Below are 22,872 nucleotides of genomic sequence, written 5' to 3'. Positions count from 1 at the left end.
GTCAAAATACTTAACCTCAAACTCTACCTAAATGTAGAAGACAAATAAAATATAAAATAAGAATCCTATGCCCAAATTCTAAGTGTTATTACTGCCCTAGATCCTCTGTGATTTTGTACCCCTGCACACTTCTGTAAACTCCCAAGGATACATGCACCTCAGCTTAAGAACTTTGACAGAAGGGAGATTCAGTTTACACTAATGACCCTGTGTAGCAGCTCCACTACCCTTTATTAAGTCTGTGTGGGCTGGCCAAGTGCACTATTCATCGTGTTTTGTGTGTGTGTGTGTGTGTGTGTGTGTGTGTGTGTGTGTGTATGTGTGTGAGTGTGCATGCGCACATGCATGCATAAGTAATCATTGAAATTTTATTTGTGCACTGTTCATCCTTGATTATACTTCTTCTCTACACTTTCACACTAATTTCTTCACAAATGAGTTAAGTACATTCGAGGATGTGAGCGCAATGTAGGCTGGTTGAGACACTAAGATGGCCAGGCTGCCCTACTGGGAGACTGGAAAATAAATCTCATGGCCAGAGATGGCTTTTGGTCTCAGCTCCAGCAAAGCTGTCTTTGGTGGGCAGAGAGGGGACCCAGGAAAAGGTAGGAGAGATGTTAACCAGCAGTTGTCCCCTCCAAGTCCAGGTCAACCTGTGATGTGAGGACTGAAGACAGAAGGTAAGAGTGACAAAGGGGAGAAGCAGGGGTGGAGTTGTGTGTGAAGGACAGCCAGGAATGAGAACTTCTGTAGCTTCCAAGAAAGACCCTAAGCCCTGCAGACTCTGCGAGGGGAAGAGTGGTTACCTTAGAGGATTAAAGACTCCAACACCTAAGCATATACCTACTCAAAATAGTGATACCCTATCTCAAAGTAGAAAAACAAAACAAAACAAAAAGCAGGGCACGGGGACACATGCCTGAAATACCAGCAGCTTGGAAGGTTGAGGCAGGAGGATCGCAAGTTCAAAGCCAGCCCCAGTAAAAGCAAGGCACTAGGCAACTCACTGAGTCCCTGTCTCTAAATAAAATACAAAATAGGGCTGGGGATGTGGTTCAGTGGTCGAGTGCCCCTGAGTTCAATTCCCGGTACCTAAAACAAATACACAAACAAAAAGGGCTAGAAATATAGCTCAGTGGTGGATTGTCCCCAGGCTAAGTCCCCAGTATATCCCCCTCAAAAGACTCCATTCATTTGGCCTAACAACATTTATATAGACGTGGTTTTATCCCTCATTCCCTCTGCTTCTTCCCTGAGATGAAGGTCAAGAAGTAGCTGACGCTTTATCATGTCACCTAAAGTCCCCAAGCATTACCACTTACCTCATGAACTCACTCTAACATCTGCTTTTCCCTAAGACAAAACACTTAGATTACAATGAAATAGTTTCGTAGAAGGGGATCAGGTTCAATGACTTTTAATAGACAAACACATTCAGACAGGGCAAGTAAGTCTCCCAGGAACAAAAGCAGCAAAGAGATAGGGATGACATTAGAACCCAGGTTATCTCATTCTTCTGAGCAGCTTCTGTCTAAAAAAAAACTCATTCAATTTTATCATGTTTCCTTTCTGCTTAATTTTTAGCATGAAATAGCAAAGTAGCTCTAGGAAGCATCCCAAAATTTCTGCTTCCAGTGGTGCAGGGCCAATGGTTTGTACTTCTATGGGCTCCATGTGTCTTCTGTAAAGTATGCAGGGCTCTGATTCAATGTTAGCCCTAATGGAGTAAGATGTATAATAACAGTTAACATTATTTGTTGTTGTTGGATTAAAGATGTTACCTGGTTACCTAAGCCCTGCAGACTCTGCGAAGGGAAGAGTGGTTCCTTATTCCTCAGAAATCTGAATAAATTTGGCTTCAGACCCACTTTCACAGGCCTCAGATGCCCGAGACCTGCTTTCCCATTACCACGGCTCAAGTTCTTGTCTTCATGAACTGAGTCAACTCTGGTTTGCCCCAGATGGATTCAGGTGGGTCAGTCAGTTCTTTACCCATTGCCTCAAAGGGCTCATCCTGCCCCAGCTTCTTGTGAATTCAAGACTGACTATGTGGCGCTCTTGGGATGACATCACATCACCGAGCACACAGTTTGTCTTCATGTCCCTAACTTCTCCTTTCTCCCCCATCCTCCCTCTCAGACCATACTGGCAATTCAACTTCTCTCTGTGAGGAGCAGCCAGCAGTTTTTAGCTCCAACTTGCCCGCCCCATGCCCGATTCTCTGTTTTTCCTTTCCTGGAGGTGAAGGAGGCTTTGTAACATGGTGAAAGAAAAGACAGACAGAGTTGGTTATTCATCAGAGAACTGCCATTCCTGTAGGGAAGTTTGGTCTTGTTTATATAATCAGCAAACTCCCTTCCCCAAATTAGAATCTCTGTCCACATTGGTAATACGATCTTAATGAGTAGAAAAGTAGACCGACAGATCAACCAGAAACTTAATGCAAACATGCTATATCAGGTAATTTGCTGAAATGGGTCTTAAATTGATCAAAGTAATATCTAAATAAAATTTAGTAACCAAATCTTCATTATGCTCTTTAAAAAAAATCCATGTTTAAGAATTACAAATGTCTAAAAATGTAAAATAAGAAAACATTGTTGTATCAATTATAAGCTATATATTAAAGCTATTTAGTAAAGAAGTATAAGCTATGTAATAAAGAGGTCTTCTGGCTAATATTTAATTTTAATTTTCTATATTGCTAATATAGACAGATAAGTCGAAGAATGGAAATGAAATTCAGGGAGATAGCTAAGAATTTAGGGGTCTCAGAATATAGACCAATTGAGTTTATCTGGATGAAATTTACATAAATAACAGGAACTATTTGTTTTGAGCACACTTGTAACGTTTGATGGCCAGGTAGTGGTACACATGGATCCCACTGATGAACTCCCTACCTGGCCCCTCATCCCTGCCATGAATAGTTTGAATGATATATGTTTTTTTCTTTTACAAAGAGAATGTGCTTAATTTATAATGGAAGTTTTAACCGGCTTTGTTCAACTGGAAAAATTCTAAAGGTCAATGGAGAGTAGAATGAGATAATACTTTACTAATACTCACTTGGGTACCCAGGAGATTTGTGTCGTGGAGGTATTAAGGCCTCTAATGCAGAGAGGAAAGTTTTCATCTTTTAATAGAAAATTATATTTATTATATTTACAATTATACTTACTTCCATTATTTTTTCTGATTAAACTCTGAGGTAAATATTATAATCTCTATTTGACAAATGAGGAAACTAAGGTTTAGAGAAGGCAATTTGTCCAAGGTCATACAAATACCTAGGAGCAATGCTAATCAGGCATTGGGTTTGCAGTGCTCAGATTTTCACATTCACATTAAACCTAGTAACCAGACTTTCATCATGCTTTGTTAAAAACTACCAATATTTAAGAATCACAAATGTCTAAAACTATAAAATAACATAATATATCAATTATGTAACGTAATAGTTGTGTCAATAATGTAAAATAAAAATATTATAGTTGTACCAATCAATGTGATTTTACAAATCTACATTCTTAACTACTATTATGCATTACAAGCAGAATTTCTGGCTTTGAAGGCTATTCAGTCATAACACCTGGGTGACTCTGGGGAGAAAATTTGTGCTTTTGTAGCTCTATTTTCTCATTAATAAAATGGAAATAATCACAGCATTTACTCCATAGGATTGCTATGAACTGTGTGAGTTAGTGTGCACAGAATCCTTAGAATAGAATCTGGCAGCTAGTAAGTGCTGAGTGAATTTTAGTAATTATTTTATTTTTTGGTACAAGGGATTGAACCCCGGGGGTGCTTAACCACTAAGCCACATACCTCCCCTTGCCACCCCTGCAATCCTTTTTATTTTTTATTTAGGTCTCCCTAAGTTGCTGAGGCTGGCTTTGAACTTGTCATCCTTCTGCTTCTAGGCTCCTGATCCTCTGGGATTATAGGTGTGTAACTGTGTCCTGCTAGTAATTATTTTATACAACTTCTGTTCTCTGCACTAGGCAAGGAACAGAAAATAATCCTGAAAAAAAATTTAATTTCTTATAAATTAACCTCAACAATGCTGTGTTGTTTTATTTGTTTTCTTTGGGGCACTGGGGATTGAACCCAGAGTAGTTTTACCACTGGACTACATGCTAGTCCTTTTTATTTTTTATTTAGAGACAGGATTTTGCTAATTTGCCAAGCTGGTCTCAAACTTATGAACATCCTACATCAGCCTCCTAAATTGCTGGGGTTACAGGTGAGAACCACCATGTTTAGCATCCATGCTGTTTTACAGTTAGATAATGGTTGGCCCCTTGGCACTGTGACCAGAGGTCAAATAAATGAAACCTGGTAGATGTTACTATGTTATGATTATAACAATAAACTATCTCAATGCAGTTTTATTTTTAATAAAATTTCAAATTCTAAATTGATATTAGAAATTAGATCTAATGATACAAAAACTGGTTTTGTGGCTTATATTATTTAACAGTTTAGTGGTATAAAATTTGGAGTATTGGTTATCCATGATAAATTTTAAAACCCCATAGTGATTAGTACTATGGTGTTTTTGAACAGAATTCTAAGACCAAGGTTCTCTGTAATTTGTGTGTATTACAACATAGTCATGGTTATTCTTTCCCTTGACAACATTTGTCAGATTTTAATTCTCACTTTAAGTCATCTATTCCAGGAAGCTCTCTTTGTCTTTCAGAGGCCAGACTGCCCTATGCTCCTCTTGCATACTACTTAACAGCATTGCAACTTAACATACTTTCAGCATATTGTTTAATAAATGTTCTTATTCCCCTTAGCCTGGAAATTCCATGACAGTGGACACAGCTTTAACTTTGGTACTCAGTTGGTGCCTGGCACTTTGTAAAGTTTGAATAAATCACTGTTGAATGAATGACTGAAGCATCAATATGTGAACCAATGGACATATGTAAGGGAATCTAGGGGCACAAGCTTTTCCAAATTACAGATGTAATTTACTAAGAACTAATAAGTGAATATTTCTGTATGCTCTTCTATTAAAATATAGTGGCTTTTAAATTAAAATGGCAAATAAATAAACTTCATGATGTGATTCATTCAAATACTTCCACTTGGTGGCTTCTTTGTCCTGCAATGGCTTGTGAAAAGCTTCACTTCTTACACTCTTTTTTCCCAACCCCAATTCCTTTGATTTTTATTCTCCTCTCTCCCAATATTTTCATTTACTAGAATGATAACTAGTTCTGAGTTTCATTGAAATATGCTGAAGTGAACCAAGGGGGAAGTGGTTTGAAGAATATATGACCATAATCCATTTATTTCCAGCAAGCATTAAAAAGCTTCTTTCAATTAACTTTTTATTCCCTTCTAAAGGAACTTAAAATTTATTACTTAAAGAACAGAACTATCTTTTATTCCATTGAAACAAGTGAAATGGAGTGCAAAGTCACTTCGAGAGCAGGGCGAGCCTTAGAATACCTGGTCCACACTCAGGGTTAAAGTGATTTGACTTTATAAAATGCTCTGTAAAAGGAAAATGATGGTGTTCTTTAAGAAAAAAGGAGGCGTCCTATGACTATAGCTACTAGCAGAAGAGCAGTCCCATATTCTCAGAATTCTAATCTAAATAATTGCTGATTTTAGACAGCAGGAAATTTAATAAATATAATCTAATTCCCACCTCTAACCCATAGAAGAACTGAATTATTGTAAGATTCTTTCCCTGAACCATTAACTAATCTGTAATCAGAAATCAGTCACTTATTTTGCTCTTAATATCTTAAGATTTAGCATCAGAAAGTCATAAATATACGGGGTAATATGTGTAAATTGTGCTACAGGAAAATTTTAGGTGAACTAGCCAGAAGACAAACAGACCACAACACATTGAAATCCTTCAGGAATTTAATTCAGACTCTTAAAATGATGAAGTCAAGGTAGCAAAGGAAAAAAACCATATGTTTAGTGGTTATAGCAAATGAACCAGGAATAAAAGATATCGGGTTCACTGTTTATCTCACTGTGCAGCTTGAATCAATGGTTTGACCTTTGGAAGTCTTAGAGGCTCAATTTATCGGCTCTCTAAATATACTTACAATAAAAGTGCCATTAGAAGTATGCTGTGAAGATTAATGTCAGGGAAGAACTGTGATACTCATGTGTAAGAGATGGAAGGAATTCCAAATACCACAACTATAAGCTAATTAAAATTTAATGCTCCTTAAAAATCACATAGCTAGCTAGGATAGAGTCATAGGTGACACACTAATATCAATTTTTAATTTAAATGAATTTTGAAGTTTTAAAGACAATAATAAATTCTGAAACAGGATTATGAAATACTTATCATTTTGCTTTGGAAAAAAAATATCCCTTATGACCCAGGCCTCAAAAAATTCTAGTGTGCTTAGGCAAAAAATATATATATATTTAATCCTGAAGATCTTTGATGTTATCTTCATTATTTTTTCTCTTTAAAAGGAGATGAGGATATGAACTCAGAGGAGCATGGGCTCGACTTTTTATGGGCTGTTTATCTGTCTCTACCTCTTTTCTTGCATGGCACGTGCACCAAGGCTGGCCACTGATTGCTATTGAAATAAATTGTCATTATGATGATTAAGATGAAAAAATGATTAAGATGAGAAAAGAGTCGAAAAATTAAAGGTTGTAAATAACACCCATTCAGAGATTAGATTTTTTATAAAGAATTGATATATAAATATACCAAAAAAAATTGTAGAAAATTCTTTAAATTCCACCAAAGGATTCTTCAGTTTGAAAGTGGTTCTATCACAGGACCGCCTCTTCTGACCAGCACGGGAGCCTAGGCCCAGCCCAGATCCGTCCACAACCACTTGTGCAGGACCCAGGTCCAGGATAGATCTGAGTTCACTACACTCCCTACCTGGGAGCCTAAGCCTAACCCACTTCCATCTTGGGACTCTGCAGTCACTACCATAGCCTTCCCTATGCAGTAGCCACTATCTTTTGACAACAAACAGGGCCTAGAAGCACCTGAATCTTAGAGCAGGCATCCCAAAGAGAGTATGAGGCTCATCCTTTCAGCCCCATCTCTGTAAGCCATTGTTTCCATCTTGGGGCACTTTAACCATTATCTAGAGTTACCTTGGCTATTGCAGCCACCACCTTTAGTTGCAGTAGCATACATTGAGGAACACCAGCAGAGTCTGGAAACCTAACATTAAGGTGAGGTACTGACAATCTGCACAAGTATTACAAGAATATAGGGAAGAAACTGTATTATCTCAGATCCATGCCGCAAGAAAGGAAGACACATGGACAACATGAAAAAAAAAGAGAGGAAAGTGCTCCCAAACAAACCAGGATACAATAATAACTGAACCTACAGACAGTGAAGTTGATGAAATGTCAGAGAAGGAGTTCAGATGGTTCATAATTAAAATGATCTGTGAATTAAAGAATGACCTAAATGAGCAAATACAAGCAAAAATGATCACTCCAACAAAGAGATAAGAGAGCAAATACAGGTAGCAAAAGATTACTTCAAGAGGGAGCTAGAGACTCTGAAAAAAATAGTCAAAAATCCTTGATATGAAGGATACAATAAATCAAAGAAAAAAACTCAATAGAAAGCATAATCAACAGACCAGATCACTTGGAAGACGGAATGTCAGATAATGAAGACAAAGTATACAATCTGGAAAATAAAGTTGATCACACGTGAACATAGTAAGAAACCATGAACAGAACATACAAGAATTATGGGAAAGCATCAAAAGACCAAATCTAAGAGTTACTGGGATAGAGGAAGGCACAGAGTTTCAAACCAAAGGAATGCACAATCTCTTCAATGAGATAATATCAGAAAATTTCCCAAGCATGAAGAATGAATTGGAAAACCAAAAACAGGACACCAAATGTACAAAATTACCACAGATCTACACCAAGGCACATTATAATGAAAATGCCTAGCATACAGAATAAGGATAGAATCTTAAAGAAGCAAGAAAGAGGAATCAGAACATATATGGGGGAGGCCAATTTGTATTTCAGCAGATTTTTCAACCCAGACCCTCAAAGCCAAGAGATCATGCAACAACATATACCAAGCTCTGAAAGAAAATGGATGCCAACCAAGATTCTTATATCTAGAAAAACTAAGCTTTAGATTTGATGATGAAATAAAAACTTTCCATGATAAAGAAAAGTTAAAAGAATTTACAACTAGGAAGCCTGCACCATACAACATCCTCAGCAAAATATTCCACAGAGAGGAAATGAAAAATAATAATGAAAATCAGCAGAAGGAGGTATTAAACTAAGGAAAATCTCATCAGAGGAGAAACCAACACACATTAAATACCAAAAATAAACAAAAATAGCTGGGAATACAAATCATGTCTCATTAACAACCTTGAATGTTAATGACCTAAACTCACCAATCAATAGACATGGACAAGCAGAATGGATCCCCCACCCCCCCCCAAAAAAAAAGACCCAACAATATGCTGCCTCCAAGAGACTTATCTCATAGGAAAAGACATCCAAAGAATGAAGGTGAAGGGTTGGGAAAAATCAAACCACTCACATAGACGGTAGAAGCAAGCAAGGATTTCCATCTTCACATCAAATAAAGTAGACTTCAAGCTAAAGTCAATAAAAAAGGAGAAAGAAGGACACTACATACTGCTCAAGGGAAACATACATCAATAAGACTTAACAATTATAAATATATACTCCCCAAACAATGGAGCATCTATGTTCATCAAATAAACTCTTCTCAAGTTTAAGAGTCAAATAGACTAGAACCCAATAATTTTGGGTGACTTTAACACACCTCTTTTATCACTATATAGATCTTCCAAACAAAAGCTGAACAAAGAAACTATAGAACTCAATAATACAATCAATAACTTAGACTTAACTGACATATATAGAATATTTCAACCTCCAATGAGAGAATACATTTTCTTCTCAGCAGCACATGGATCCTTCTCTAAAATAAACCATATACTATGCCACAAAGAAACTTTTAGCAAATATAAAAAATTCTATCAGATCATAATGAAATGAAATTAAAAATCAATGATAAAATAAGAAATAAAATACACTCCAACACCTGGAGACTAAATAATATGCTACTGAATGGACAATGGGTTACAGAAGACATCAAGGGGGAGATTAAAAAATTTTTAGAGGTGACTCAGAACACAGATACAACATATCGAAATCTCTCGGGCAGTATTAAAGCAGTTCAAAGAGGAAAGTTTATTGCATGGAGTTAATTCCTTAAAAGAAGAAAAAGTCAACAAATAAATGACTTACATCTCAAAGCCCTAAAAAAAGAAGAACAAATCAACACAAAAAGAAGACAAGAAATAATTAAAATCAGAGCTGAAATCAATGAAATTGAAACAAAAGAAACAATTGAAAAAACTGACAGAACAAAAAGTTGGTTCTTTGAAAAAATAAATAAAATTGATAGCCTCTTAGCCATGCTAATGAAGAGAAGAAGAGAGGAAATTCAAATTACTAACATATGTGATGAAAAAGGAAATATCACGACAGACACTACAGAAATACAGAAGATAATTAGAAATTATTTTGAAAACTTGTACTCCAATAAAGTAGAAAATATTGAAGGCATCAACAAATTTCTAGAGTAAAATAATTTGAATCAGGATGATATACATAATTTAAACAAGTGACGAAATAGAAGATACCATCAGAAGTCTACCAACCAAGAAAAGCCCAGTACCAGATGGATACACAGCCGAGTCCTACAAGACTTTTAAAGAAGAACTAATACCAATACTCTTCAATTTATTTCAGGAAATAAAAAAAGAGGCAGCACTTCCATACTCATTCTATGAGGCCAATATCACCCTGATTCCAAAACCAGGCAAAGACACATCAAAAAACCCGAAAACTTAAGACCAGTACCTCTAATGAACATAAATGCAAAAATTCTCAATAAAATTCTGGCAAATTGAATATAAAAACATATCAAAAAGATTGTGCACCATGATCAAGTGGGATTCATCCTAGGGATGCAAGGTTGGTTCAACACATGAAAATCAATAGATGTAATTCATCACATTAATAGACTTAAAGATAAGAATCATATAATCATCTCAACAGACATAGAAAAAAGCATCTGACAAAATGTAGCACCCCTTCATGTTCAAAAAACTAGAAAAATTAGGGATAATAGGAACATATATCAACATCATAAAGGCTACCTATGCTAATTCCCAGGCCAATTTCATTCTAAATGGAGAAAAATTGAAGGTAAAAACTGGAACAAGATAAGGATGCCCTCTTTCACCACTTCTATGTAGCATAGTTCTTGAAACACTGACCAGAGCAATTAGACAGATGAAAGAAATTAAAGGGATACACAGAGGCAAAAAACCCCCCTCAATTTGGCACTATTTGCTGATGATATGATTCTATACCTAGAAGACCCTAAAAGTTCTACCAGAAAATTTCTAGAACTAGTAAATAAATTCAGCAAAGTAGCAGGATATAAGATCAACATCCATAAATCAAAGGCATTTTTGTCTATCAGTGACAAATCCTCAGAAAGGGATAAAAGAAAAACTATCCCATTTACAATAGCCAAAAAAAAAAAATACTGGGGAATCAACTTAAAATAGGTGATGGATCTATATAATGAAAATTACAGAGCCCTAAAGAAAGAAATAAAAGAAGTCCTTAGAAGGGAAAGAAGATCTATCCCTAGCTCTTGAATAGGCAAAATTAATATTATCAAAATGACCATACTTCCAAAAGTACTATATAGATTTAATGCAATTTTGATCAAAATCCCAATGACATTCCTCATAGAAATAGAAAAATCAGTCATGAAATTCATCTGGAAAAATAAGAGACCCAGAATAGCTAAAGCAATCCCCAGCAAGAAGGGTGAAGCAGGGGGCATCACTATACCAGACCTTAAACTATACTACAGAGGAATAGTAACAAAAAAGCATGGTATTGGCACCAAAACAGACTGGTAGAGCAATGGTACAGAATAGAGGACACAAAGACTAACCCACATAATTACAATGATCTTATATTAGATAAAGTCACCAAAAAACATGCATTGGAGAAAAGAGCCTCTTCAACAAATGGTGCTGGGAAAACTGGAAATCGATACGCAACAAAATAAAATTAAACCCCTATTTCTCACCATGCACAAAACTCAACTCAAAATGGATCAAGGACCTAGGAATGCAACCAGAGACCTTGTGTCTAACAGAAGAAAAAGTAGGCCCTAATCTCCATCACGTGGGATTAGGCCTCAACTTCCTTAATAAGACTCCTTTGATGCAAGAATTAAAATCAAGGATTAATAAATGGGATGGACTCCAACTAAAAAGTTTCTTCTCAGCAAAAGAAACAATCTCTGAAGTGAAAAGAGAGCCTACATCCTGGGAGCAAATTTTTACCACTCACACATCAGATAGAGCACTAATCTCTAGGGTATATAAAGAACTCAAAAAGCTAAACACCAAAAAAAAAAAAAAAACAAATAACCCAATCAATAAATGGGTGAAGGACATGAACAGACATTTCTCACAAGATGATATACAACCAATCGATATAAAATTATATTAAAAACTGTTCATCATCACTAGCAATTAGAGAAATGCAAATCAAAACCACTATAAGATTTCATTTCACTTCAGTCAGAATGGTAGCTATTAAAGACAAACAACAATAAATGTTGGCAAGAATGTGGGCACAAAGGCACACTCATACATTGATGGGGGGACTGCAAATTGGTCTAGCCAATATGGAAAGCAGTATGGAGATTCCTTGGAAAACAGGGAATAGAACCACCATTTGACCCAGCTATCCCCCTCCTTGGTATATACCCAAAGGAATTAAAAACAGCATACTACAGGGACACAGTCACATCAATGTTTACAGCAGCACAATTCACACTAGCTAAACTGTGGAACCAACCTAGATGCCCTTCAGTAGATGAATGGATTTAAAAAATGTGGCATATATACACAATGGAATATTGCTTGCAGTAAAAGAGAATAAAATCATGGTATTTGCAGGTAAATGAATGGAGTTGGAGAAGATAATGCTAAATGAAGTTAGCTAATCCCCCCTAAAACAAATGCTGAATGTTTTCTCTGATATAAGGAGGCTGATTCATAGTGGGGTAGGGAGGTGGATCATGGGAGGAATAGACAAACTTTAGATAGGGCAGAGGGGTGGGAGGGTAAAGGAGAGGGCATGGGGTTAGAAATGTTGGTGGAATGTGATAGATATTATTGTCCAAAGTACATGATGAAGACACAACATGGTATGAATATACTTTATAGAGATATGAAAAATTGTGCTCTATATGTATAATAAGAACTGTAATGCATTCTATTGTCATTTAAAATAAAAAATTAATTAAAAAATGGTTTATCATAACATCATTTTAAACAGTCCATGCTTCTCCGTGTTATCTGAAGGATTTAAAATATTTTGACAGAAAAATGAGAAATTATACCCCAAATGATTCAAATGTATGAATTGCCAAGATCATTGTAATGTCATGTGTAGCTAATAAAAAATAATATTCTGACATACGCATACACATAAACACATCTTGCCACGTGTACATTTGTGTATGTGAACATAAATAAAATGTTGATATACCTTTAACTGTGAGAATTATAAAAAATAATAAAATGGGCTGGGAATGTAGCTTTACCTTTGTCCCCTCTGCCCCACCCCCTCCTCATTGTACTGGGGACTGAACCCAGGGGCACTGTGCCACTGAACTACATCCCTACCCACTTTCTAAAATTTTATTTTGAGACAGGGTCTCATTAAGTTGCCCAGCCTGGCCTCAAATTTGTGATCCTCCTGCCTCAGCCTCCTGAGTAGCTATGTTATAGACAGGGCCACCATACCTGGCTGCAGAGATTTTTAAAGCATGATGGTTCTACTATCAATGCTTTTCAAAATTTACTGAGCATCTCTTATATAAGGTTCACTTTAGACACTTAGTCTAGCAAACCAAGGTCCATCTCTACATTTTATACTGGAGACTAAAACAGGTCTGTATCTTGCCTAGGCAAGGACTTTTTTAAACACAAGCATCCTGTCTTTGACTGGGAGGCCATGTTCTTTCCTCTACACCTCACCAGCCTCCTGCTTTTCACCGAAGAATGCTTAGTAACTAGTGTAGGTTGGGATGCTAGAAGGAACTAGATTAGAATTTAGTGCTGGGTTACTGCAAGTCTTTTTTTCCCTAGCACAATCTAAAGAATTAGAAAACCATTACAAAGAACTAACATTCTGATTAGCAAGTAAGGTGACTAATAGAGGAAAATAAGTGTAAAAAAAATCACCATCAAATTAGTGACCAAGGCTAATTACCAATTTTGTCAATCTGAATGACGGATAAAAAAATGCCTTGTAGAAAACAAAATATTATATTAGAATAATTTACTTTTCCTTTGTTTTTCAAACACAAGAGAAAACATTTTTTTTTTAATTTCCTGGTTGTTGTTTGCCATATTTCATGGCTTAGAAATGATAACCCTCTCTTAAGGATTGTTTGAAAATGATTTTCTGGGCATCAAAATTATTTCTTCAGAAAAAGTGAATCTATAATGTGGAAGAAAATGTTCTCTCAAGACAGTTTAAGGACATGGAGTGCTTTTTAAAAATTATTATGTCATTATAAGCTCTCTCTTTTAGAAAAGCACTTTTAGAAGTTCAAGATTCCTTCTGTGAGTCCAAGCTATAGAATTATTATAGAACTGCCAACCTTGTCTTCACTGTCTAAATGACCAGCCATCTCAGTGAAGGAGACTCATGTTTGCACCTTCTTTTCCTAAAGACAACATAACAGCTATTCCATTGTTAAATAATAAGTAGGATGAACAGAAGTTCCATATACAGAGTTTTCTGTCTAGATTGATGAAGCAGAAAAAAACAAACTCAAACTACATTTTGCTGAGACCTTCATAAAAGTGTGAAAACATTTGGTTTCTCTAGGTTTTAGAGAAAACACATTGCGAATGCCACAAGGATGTATAACAAAACATAAAACTGCAAATATTAACTTTCTCGTTCCTTGAAATATAATTTAAACTTGGTGACTAGGACAAGAAAATGTCACATTCCTTTCTCTTGCTAAGGAAATTGCATATTTCCTTGCAAAAATAAAGAATATGCCGCCTTCAAAAGAGTCCATGTGACAGCTTTAAAGTTGTTTTGTTTCAGGTTAAAGGTTTCTATAAATTTTCATGATTGTTGGAAAAGAAAAAGAAACAAAGAAGACAAAGCAAAACATTAACCTTAGGCACACAAATTTTGGGTTTCACCAATGTTAAAAAACATTTCGAGTTATATAATTTTTCAAATTGATCCTAAAAAGGACAAACTTACAAATTGTGTTTGTTTCCCTCCATGACCTGCAATGCTCCACCCAGAAAGTTAATCTTCTGTCCTTACCAGAATTTGTAAAGCAAAGGGATGTGCATTTTATGAAGTAGAAAATGGAGCTGCGGCATAGTTAGCTAGCCGTGAATGAGTGCTGCATGCTTGGTTTATTGCCTAAGGGTGTCATAAGCCTTGGTCAAGAACATTAATTTCACTCGAGAGGCGAGTAATTCCGAAGGAGAGTCTTTACTAAACACAGATTCATCAAATTTCCAGAATTTCACTAAAATAAAATGAAGGGAAATTTTACTAGTAATAGCAAACAGTAATGTAAGGGCTTCATGTCTATTCCTTACATTGACCTTATTGGGAAGGAACTGCTACTGTCTCTCTCTTCCAGAAGAGAAACTGAGGCCAGAAACTTTAAGGACTTAGTCAAATTCACATCACCTCTAAGTAGCACAATCATGCTTTTAGCCACTTTGCAGGTTCTGATAGAGAAGCCAAGATGGAGAAAAGATGGAAAGGATTATGAGGCATCTTAGTCTCTCTGCAAAGGCTGGCCTCCTTATACTTTCAGAGTTTGGTCCAGGGCACATGGATTTAAAATATTCTGGAAATACAAGCAGATGAGTCACAGGATTTCTAAAGCCCAGTCTCAGATCTCTGAGGGGGACAGGAAAGTCCCTAACTCTGCATCCTGCCTTCTGGTAGACGAGCCCAGCCATGGGCTTTGTCAGCTCTCACAGTGGCTTTCCTGGTCTCTGTAGAGGTTCCAGATTGCAGAGCCAGTCAGGACTGCTGGGGAGCACAGAATATCAGACTTATCCATGGGATAACGCTAGATGCTCTGTCCACCAGTAAATATGTGGAAGGAATAAATACACTGAGGCATGGAAATATGGGTATGTGGAGTTGTGAAGTTCTGGTTTTACTTTATTATTCTCCCTCACTATTAACAGTACCACAAAAGTGTTAATATGAGAATGGCAAGTGTATTTAACCCTAATTCTGTTCAACAATTAAAAAAGCTTGCTTCTGGATTCAGAAGGTTTTATAGGTTCCCTCTGTAAAAATAACTTTTGTTAACCCAGAAACAGTACCTAGTTTAACCATGACTAGAATAAACTAGAGCATATTTTGTTCTTCAAGAAAAATGTTAAATTTGGCATTTCCCTAAGCCATTTATATTTATGAAAAAGATATAGCTGTATCATACATATAACTGATCAAACTGGCATTCAAAATACTTACAATGGAAATTTTTCAGTTTATAACTAGTGCATTTTTTAAAATGACACAGATTTGATCATTTGTACCATACTTTCCCATACTTCAGAAGTATATGTAGTCCTTTTATAAGCCCAAAAACTTATTGTTAACTCATTCACTAGAATAATTTTGTGATTTGAATGCTCTCAAACTTATAAAAGAAATTATATATTCAAGGGAACTCACCTTTTGTCCATTCATTCCTGGGATTCCAGGTGCGCCAATGGAACCCTAAGAAGATTCATGATTAAATTAAGTTTTATAATCACACAATATTTCAATTCTAAATTTATATTGTGTTAGTTATGTCAGTCATAACTTTACCTTGGTAAAACAGCACAGAACTTATGTGCAAAAAATTATAAGATTATGTTTTTTTCAGATTGTATTTACTGTCTGAAAATATATAACATAGGTAGTCTTCAAGCTTTCTCAAAAACTCAAGTTAAAATTTAAACTTGTTTCCAAATATCCACTTAACCCTAATATGATTTTAAAGAATTTCATGTCATAAATCGAGATCCATATCCATCAGAAAGTTATATGGCTTTAAATTTTGTTGTTAAGAAATAAATAGCCTTTGTTCCATCTGGAAAAAGCATTACACTAGCAGTAATTCTTGAATTTCAAGAGTGTAAATAACACAAAAATATATTAAAATAACAACTGTTTGTTCTACTCCTAAATAAAGGACCCATGTTGTAAACTCAAGATTTTTGTATTTGGAGTATTTTCCCGTTGAACTCAGGTAGTATGTTTATGCCACCCAAATTTTGAGTGGACTCAAAAAATATCATAAATGTTATACATTGATCAGGAAAAAAAATAACTTCTGCACAAAACATTTTAAGATGTGTGTGCATGCAAGTGCACACATTCATACTTGGGTGAGTATGGATGGTTGGGCATAGATGGGGTGCACTGAGAGTAGGAAAGCTAATTTGACTCAAGAAAATCTAAGTCATTTAAGTGGACACAGAAGCATTAGCAAACAGTGATGTCATTTCCCTCCCTTACACCTCCCTTTTAGGCTCTGGAGAAATCATTTTAAAATACAATGTGCTTATTCTTTGTCTAGAACTAGAAAACAGATTTTCTTCTTTGTAGATGTATATTAAATTTCTTTAATAATAATGGGAATTTTTTTTAATAGTAATGACCCACCAAAACCTGTTCTAAAAATCAGCCTACCCTTTCCTCCTCAGAAAAGTAATTATATGCAAAACAAATTAAGATGGTAAATTCCTTGGTTCATTCAATGATTATATGGGGTGGGTCATTAAAGTACTTCCAGAAGGCTGAAGCAGTAATTTTATCCTGGTTGAATGTGGATTAGGGTAGCTTTACAATTTCACACCATGCTTAATAGAGACATTATTGAGAGAGATAAAGTGTTCCTATACTCAAGTTGTCTCACCACTCATTGGCTTTTACTTGGTTTGTAGGATTATGTTTCAACAGATGCCACATGCACAGTGCTTGAGGGATAAAAAGTCTCTATCTTTGATGGATTCCAAAGATAAAGAATAATCACTTTTCCACCTGTTATAATAAAATGGTTTTCTTTAGTTTTCTGCAGGTTAACTATCCCTTTTTCCCCCTCTGCAGGAGGGGAGGTTAGTGGGGAATGGGAGACTTCCTTCTATTTTGTTTGCAAAGAGCCTTCTTCCTGCTAGTGACATATTTACCTCTGTGGTACTGGTGTAATTTTAGAAACCCTAGATTCTCCCCCAGGAGAATGTAATGGTCAATTTGGATGACTGTGGATGACACTGAAATGACAATCAGGAAGTCACTTTTTCAGTTACCCTGGCAAAGGAGGATACTTAGTGTACCCCTGAAATGCAGCAACAAACACATTTTTCGTCCTGGGCAGTTCTGTGGCTCTTTGGCTATTACATATTAGAGCAAGACCATGCATTCAATTTGCAATGTCATTCGATCTTTTGCATTTTAAATTTTGTCACATTGTTTAAACAGTATTTGAATTAAAAATTTAATAACTGACACTTTCAGCAGACAGCTTAACAACAGTCTGCTGTGGATTTTCAGAATTTTCTACAATGGAGTTGATTAGAAATCTAATGCTACTCTGTATGAATTATTTTTAGAAAACAGAATGTACAAATCGTCTATCCAACAGGTCAGCAACTCATGCCCCACTGATAGTAGGCAAGTGCTGCAATCGTCTCATTCCAAAAATAGCACACAGATATACATGAGATGTCAAGTCCAGATGTTTTTGGCCACCAGGGAGCATAGTGTAAGTTGTATAAGGAAATCAACAACTGAGGAAATACAATTTTCTGGAAAATATCAACACCTTTTCTTTTATTAACATTTTTTTCCAGAATAAATCATTCCTAGATCTCTATTTCATAATTTATTTTCATTAATATATAATAATTGTATTTTCATGGACTATGATATGGTAATTTGATAAGTGAAGGTAATGTATAGTGATGAAATTGGGGCAATTAGCACTTGCATCACCTTCAACATTTACCATTTCTTGGTGATGTTACCATCAAACTCCTCTCTTCTAGTTCTTTATAAAATATCATAAATTGTTGGAAAATTATATAAGCCAAATTATACTGTTACATTGTGTGCATGTACAAATATGTAACAACAAATCCCAACATTATGTACAACTATAATGGAACAATTAAAAACTGAAAAAAAATGATAATAAATTGTTGTGAACTATAGTCACTGTACTGTGCTACAGGATACAAGAACTTGTCCATCCTAACTGTATTTTGCTACCCATCATCCATCTTCCCTTTCCTTATTACCACATTTTCTCATGCATCATTTACACAATGACTTAATCACAGGAACAACATTTCCTGAAACAATTCTACTTTTCAAGAATCTTTAACTCTTTTTACTTATAAAGCTTTTTTTCCCCATGCACTTAAAAATCTGTGATATCCATTCCAAAGCTAATTTGAACCTAGATTTCCCAGCTTTATTCCAACTACATGCTTTCTTCAGCTTTGTAGATATCATCCAGCCAGGTAGATTCTCACTAACTCGGCAGCATGTTAAAATAAACAAAGAAAAACTGACATGATGCTGACAAAGCTTAAATGTCAGGGCCCTAGAGCATGGCCCTAGGAATGCTGAGAGGCGTAGGCAGTTTGTGTTCTCTGTGGAAGGGGACCTAAGAAGCACTTCTCTGTAGGCATTTCTGGTAAAGAGATTTCCAAAAAAGGAAATTAAAGCACTGATACAAATACTACGTTTGCATTCCATACTCACATTTTCTTATACTTTCTCTTAAGGAAGACCCCCCCCACCATATTGTATGAGCTGTGACCCCCCAAAATCCCAAATCTGCCCTGATACACAGAAAAAGGTTTATAAAAGTACTGTTTTGGTTTATACTCCCCGCTGCTTAAGTTTCCAATCTAGAGGGAAACTCCCCATTTTTAAAAATCACTACTGGGGCTAGGTAATAAAAAGTGATTTTTAAGTAAATATCTTTAAATTACTGATTTCATTATGTATTTTCCAATACCAAAACAGAAAATAAAATAAAACCTTCAGAACTTTTAAGCTCTTTGACATTTTCTCCAATAAGTTATAACTTTCAGATGGATAGGACATCTGAATTCTGAGAAGAGTATATTATTACTGCTCCCCACAATAGCAGTCCTAAGTGAATTTTTCTTGTTTAGGCTAGTGAATATAAAAAGCAAACATTTCTCACATGACTGATATATTTGCCTTTAACAAAATGATCCCAGCTAAAAATTATTAGGAAACACATCAGCAGCCCCACTGGACTCTGAAGCAATGTAATTAGGTAGTCCAACACTACATTTTATCAAAAACTCTGACAACCTAATAACCAGATTGTCATCAGAAAGACATTGAAAAATGGTACTGTGTTTATTCCAGCATTAAAATACCATCACTTTTTTTTTTTTCCTGTGGAAAAGAATTTTAAATCTATCAGGGATGTATCCTGGTGGTCTGGATGGTGTTTGAGTGCATACCATGAAACTGAAGAGAAGTCATTTTGATTTAAAGTTTAAGAAAGAATTCTGCTTGATTTTAATCACTAAACCCCTGTTGTGTTAAAAGGGGATGCTAATAATAATGCACACTGATATTTGTTGAACATCTAGAGTATACTTGGCACCAAATTCAATCTTCTGTGTTATGGATTCTCAACAACCGTCAGAAAGGGGTGCTATTGGTATCCTCATTTCCAGAGATGAGAAGATAGCTTATCCAGGGAATCCACCTGTGTATCTAACAGACAGTTCTCAGCCACTGCAATGTATTGCTGAAAGATGGGGGTTTCAGTTGGTTTGGATGGGATAGGGTACGTAATGTTCTTTGCAAGAGAACCATTACTTATTTAACCTTAAATGACAGTAAATCCAGTGTGGACTGACCTGTAAGTCGAATTCTATGCTTACTATCACATGGAAAGAAAAAAATGTTATTGGTATAGATTATTCATACAGTTGTACAATTAAATAGAAAAAGAAACATTAAAATATAGCTTTAGTTTAAAATTACTCTAGCTTCCATTTAATTAGTCAATTATAAAAAAGTATCCACTAACCTGTGCAAGAATAAACCTCAGGGTGTACATTTCTAAGTTGACCTTTAGAATGCTAATATTTAAAAATCTTACAGTTTTATCTATTAGGATATAAATGAGTTATCCAATGTAAATCACTGTCAAATTTGCACATGCAAATTGGGTGGCTGAACTAGTCAGTAATAATTACGTGACATAAAACTTTGGGGAGATTTTTTTTCCTGAAACATATGGAAATATCCCAGACAACTTAAATGCCCAGTCAACCAATCCTTCCTTATATCTGAAAGACATTTTAAATTCCCCAAGCACTTTCTCATTCTATGATTCCATTTGATACCCATAAATACACATTGTTGGGAGTTTTTATATTTTTTTAGTTTTATATGGACATAATACCTTTATTTAATTTACTTATTTTTATGTGGTGCTGAGGATAGAACCCAGTGCCTCATATGTTCAAGGCAAGCACTTTGCCACTGAGCCATATGTGTGTTAATTAACACACACACCAAAAAAAAAATCATTCCAAATGTCACAAACATAATTTTGAAAAAAAGATGACACATATAGAGGAGCCCAAACTGTGTGGCTATATTTAATTCAAAAACATATTCTTTTTTTTTGAAATTTTATGAACTATATTGATTGATTGATTGATTGATTTTTTTTGAGGTTGGCTTTTTAAATTGGTTTTATTTTATAAATAGATGACAGTGGATACATCACAATTCTTATTACACATATAAAACAATTTTTATACCTCCGTTTGTATATAAAGTACGTTCACATCAATTCATGTCTTCAAACATGTACTTTGGATAATGATGTCTGTTGCATTCCACCATCTTTGCTAATCCCCTGCCCCCTCCCTTTTCCTCCCACTCCCTTCCCTATCTATAATTCATCTAATCCTCCCAGGCTCCCCCTCCCTACCCCACTATGAGTCAGCCTCCTTACATCAGAGAAAACATTCGGCATTTATTTTTTTGGGATTGGCTAACTTCACTTAGCATCATCTTCTTCAATGCCATCTATTTACCTGCAAATGCCATGATTTTATTCTCTTTTATTACTGAGTAAAATTCCATTGTGTATATATGCCACATTTTTTTTATCCATTCATATACTGAAGGGTATCTATGTTGGTTCCACAGTTTAGCTCTCGTGAATTGTGCTGCTGTAAACATTGATATGGCTGTGTCCCTGTAGTATACTACTTTTAAGTCCTTTGGGTATAGTCCAAGGAGAGGGATAATTGGGTCAAATGGTGGTTCCATTCCCAGATTTCCAAGGAATCTCCACACTGCTTTCCACATTGGCTGCACCAATTTTCAGTCCCACCAGCAATGTATGAGTGTGCCTTCTCTGGGCTCAGATCTAGGTTTCCGTAACATGGTTAAAATATACCAAGAAGGGTGGAATATGGGTAATTATGGGATCTGCTATGGTGCCTCCCTCCAGAAAATAGGAAAAAAAAAAACTGAAATCAACCACAGGCCAGACACACTTGGTCCTTCTGTGATAAAACCAAGCTGAAAAAAAAAAGGCTATAGAGATCCAGCACTGTAGTTTCTGCATAAAAACAGCTACTGATGGTACCTGGACCCCACAATACCATTTCTGCCATCAAGGTCAAGTCCACACTGAGAACTATGAAAGAATTAAAGGATCAGTAGAAGCTCCACCATCTGATACATTACTAGACTTTAATAAACGGGCTAATTTAGATAACAAAATTGGTTTGTTGTTAATTGTATTAACTGGATATTCTGATTTGCATTACATTAGTAAGTTTTTTTCAAAAGAAATTTGGAAATGGAAGTCTTTCTGATTTATATTGAAAACATGGTGAGATGTGATATTGTAAGACAGTATTATTATTATTTTTAGTGGTCAAAAAATATGATATGGCACAAAAATATAAGCCTCATAGGTTATGTACGTGTCTTAGCATTTTATAAGTCTGTTCTTCCCAGTTTTGACATTCTGGAAACATATTTGAATAAAGTGTGCACGCTTTTGTATTTAAATCAGTTATTTTTAAAAAAATGTTTCTAAAAGAACAAGACAAAAGATAATGTAAAGGATATTCATATATAAGAAAAATTCAAAACCATGGAAAACAAATCTGCAATCTGGAGTCGGTGTAGTGGCAGCTTGAGCCAGTGTATGGTAGTAGCTGGAAGATAGCAGGAGAAGGTCACATACTGTATCCTTGGGCATGATTACTTTGTGAAAATTCATCAAGATAAATACTTTGGATTTGCAAGTATACATACCTTGTAAGTACATTATAGTTCTACAGTTGACAGAAAACAATTATTCTCTCCTATCAATGGTTTGTCAGCTAGATCAGGAACAAAATACACACTTGAGGCAGGAGGGTAGACAGCCTGAAAATACTTCAAAGTTTTACTATGCAAACTATTGAGCTGCTGAGAGTCTTATTAGGATCTCTTAGCATTCCTTTCCCTTACAGCATCAAACAATTTATATAGCAATTCACTATATTAACTCCTGTAATGAAAGTGTGAGGCTTGTGGTCAATCATAATTGTGCTCTACAAATTCCAGAACATGTTTGCTGGGAGGTAGGGCTATGATGTCTCAGTAAGCAATGTGGAGAACTTTCAGAGTAACAGCTCATTAACAATT

The 22,872-nt window shown here is 35.6% G+C and overlaps 1 protein-coding gene across 1 annotated transcript in view; it reads right to left on the bottom strand.

Annotated features, from left to right (window-relative positions):
- LOC144372748 (uncharacterized) overlaps positions 1-22,872 on the bottom strand; it is a 139,058-nt gene that overhangs the window by 54,394 nt on the left and 61,792 nt on the right. Inside the window, exon 3 of the mRNA XM_078036012.1 lies at positions 15,838-15,882. Within this exon, the coding sequence (XP_077892138.1) occupies positions 15,838-15,882 (45 nt within the window). The remainder of the gene's footprint in view (positions 1-15,837; positions 15,883-22,872) is intronic.

This window comes from Ictidomys tridecemlineatus, unplaced genomic scaffold (genome assembly GCF_052094955.1).
Source record: "Ictidomys tridecemlineatus isolate mIctTri1 unplaced genomic scaffold, mIctTri1.hap1 Scaffold_155, whole genome shotgun sequence".
Lineage (NCBI taxonomy): Eukaryota > Metazoa > Chordata > Mammalia > Rodentia > Sciuridae > Ictidomys > Ictidomys tridecemlineatus.
This window is presented reverse-complemented; position numbering and strand designations above follow the sequence as displayed.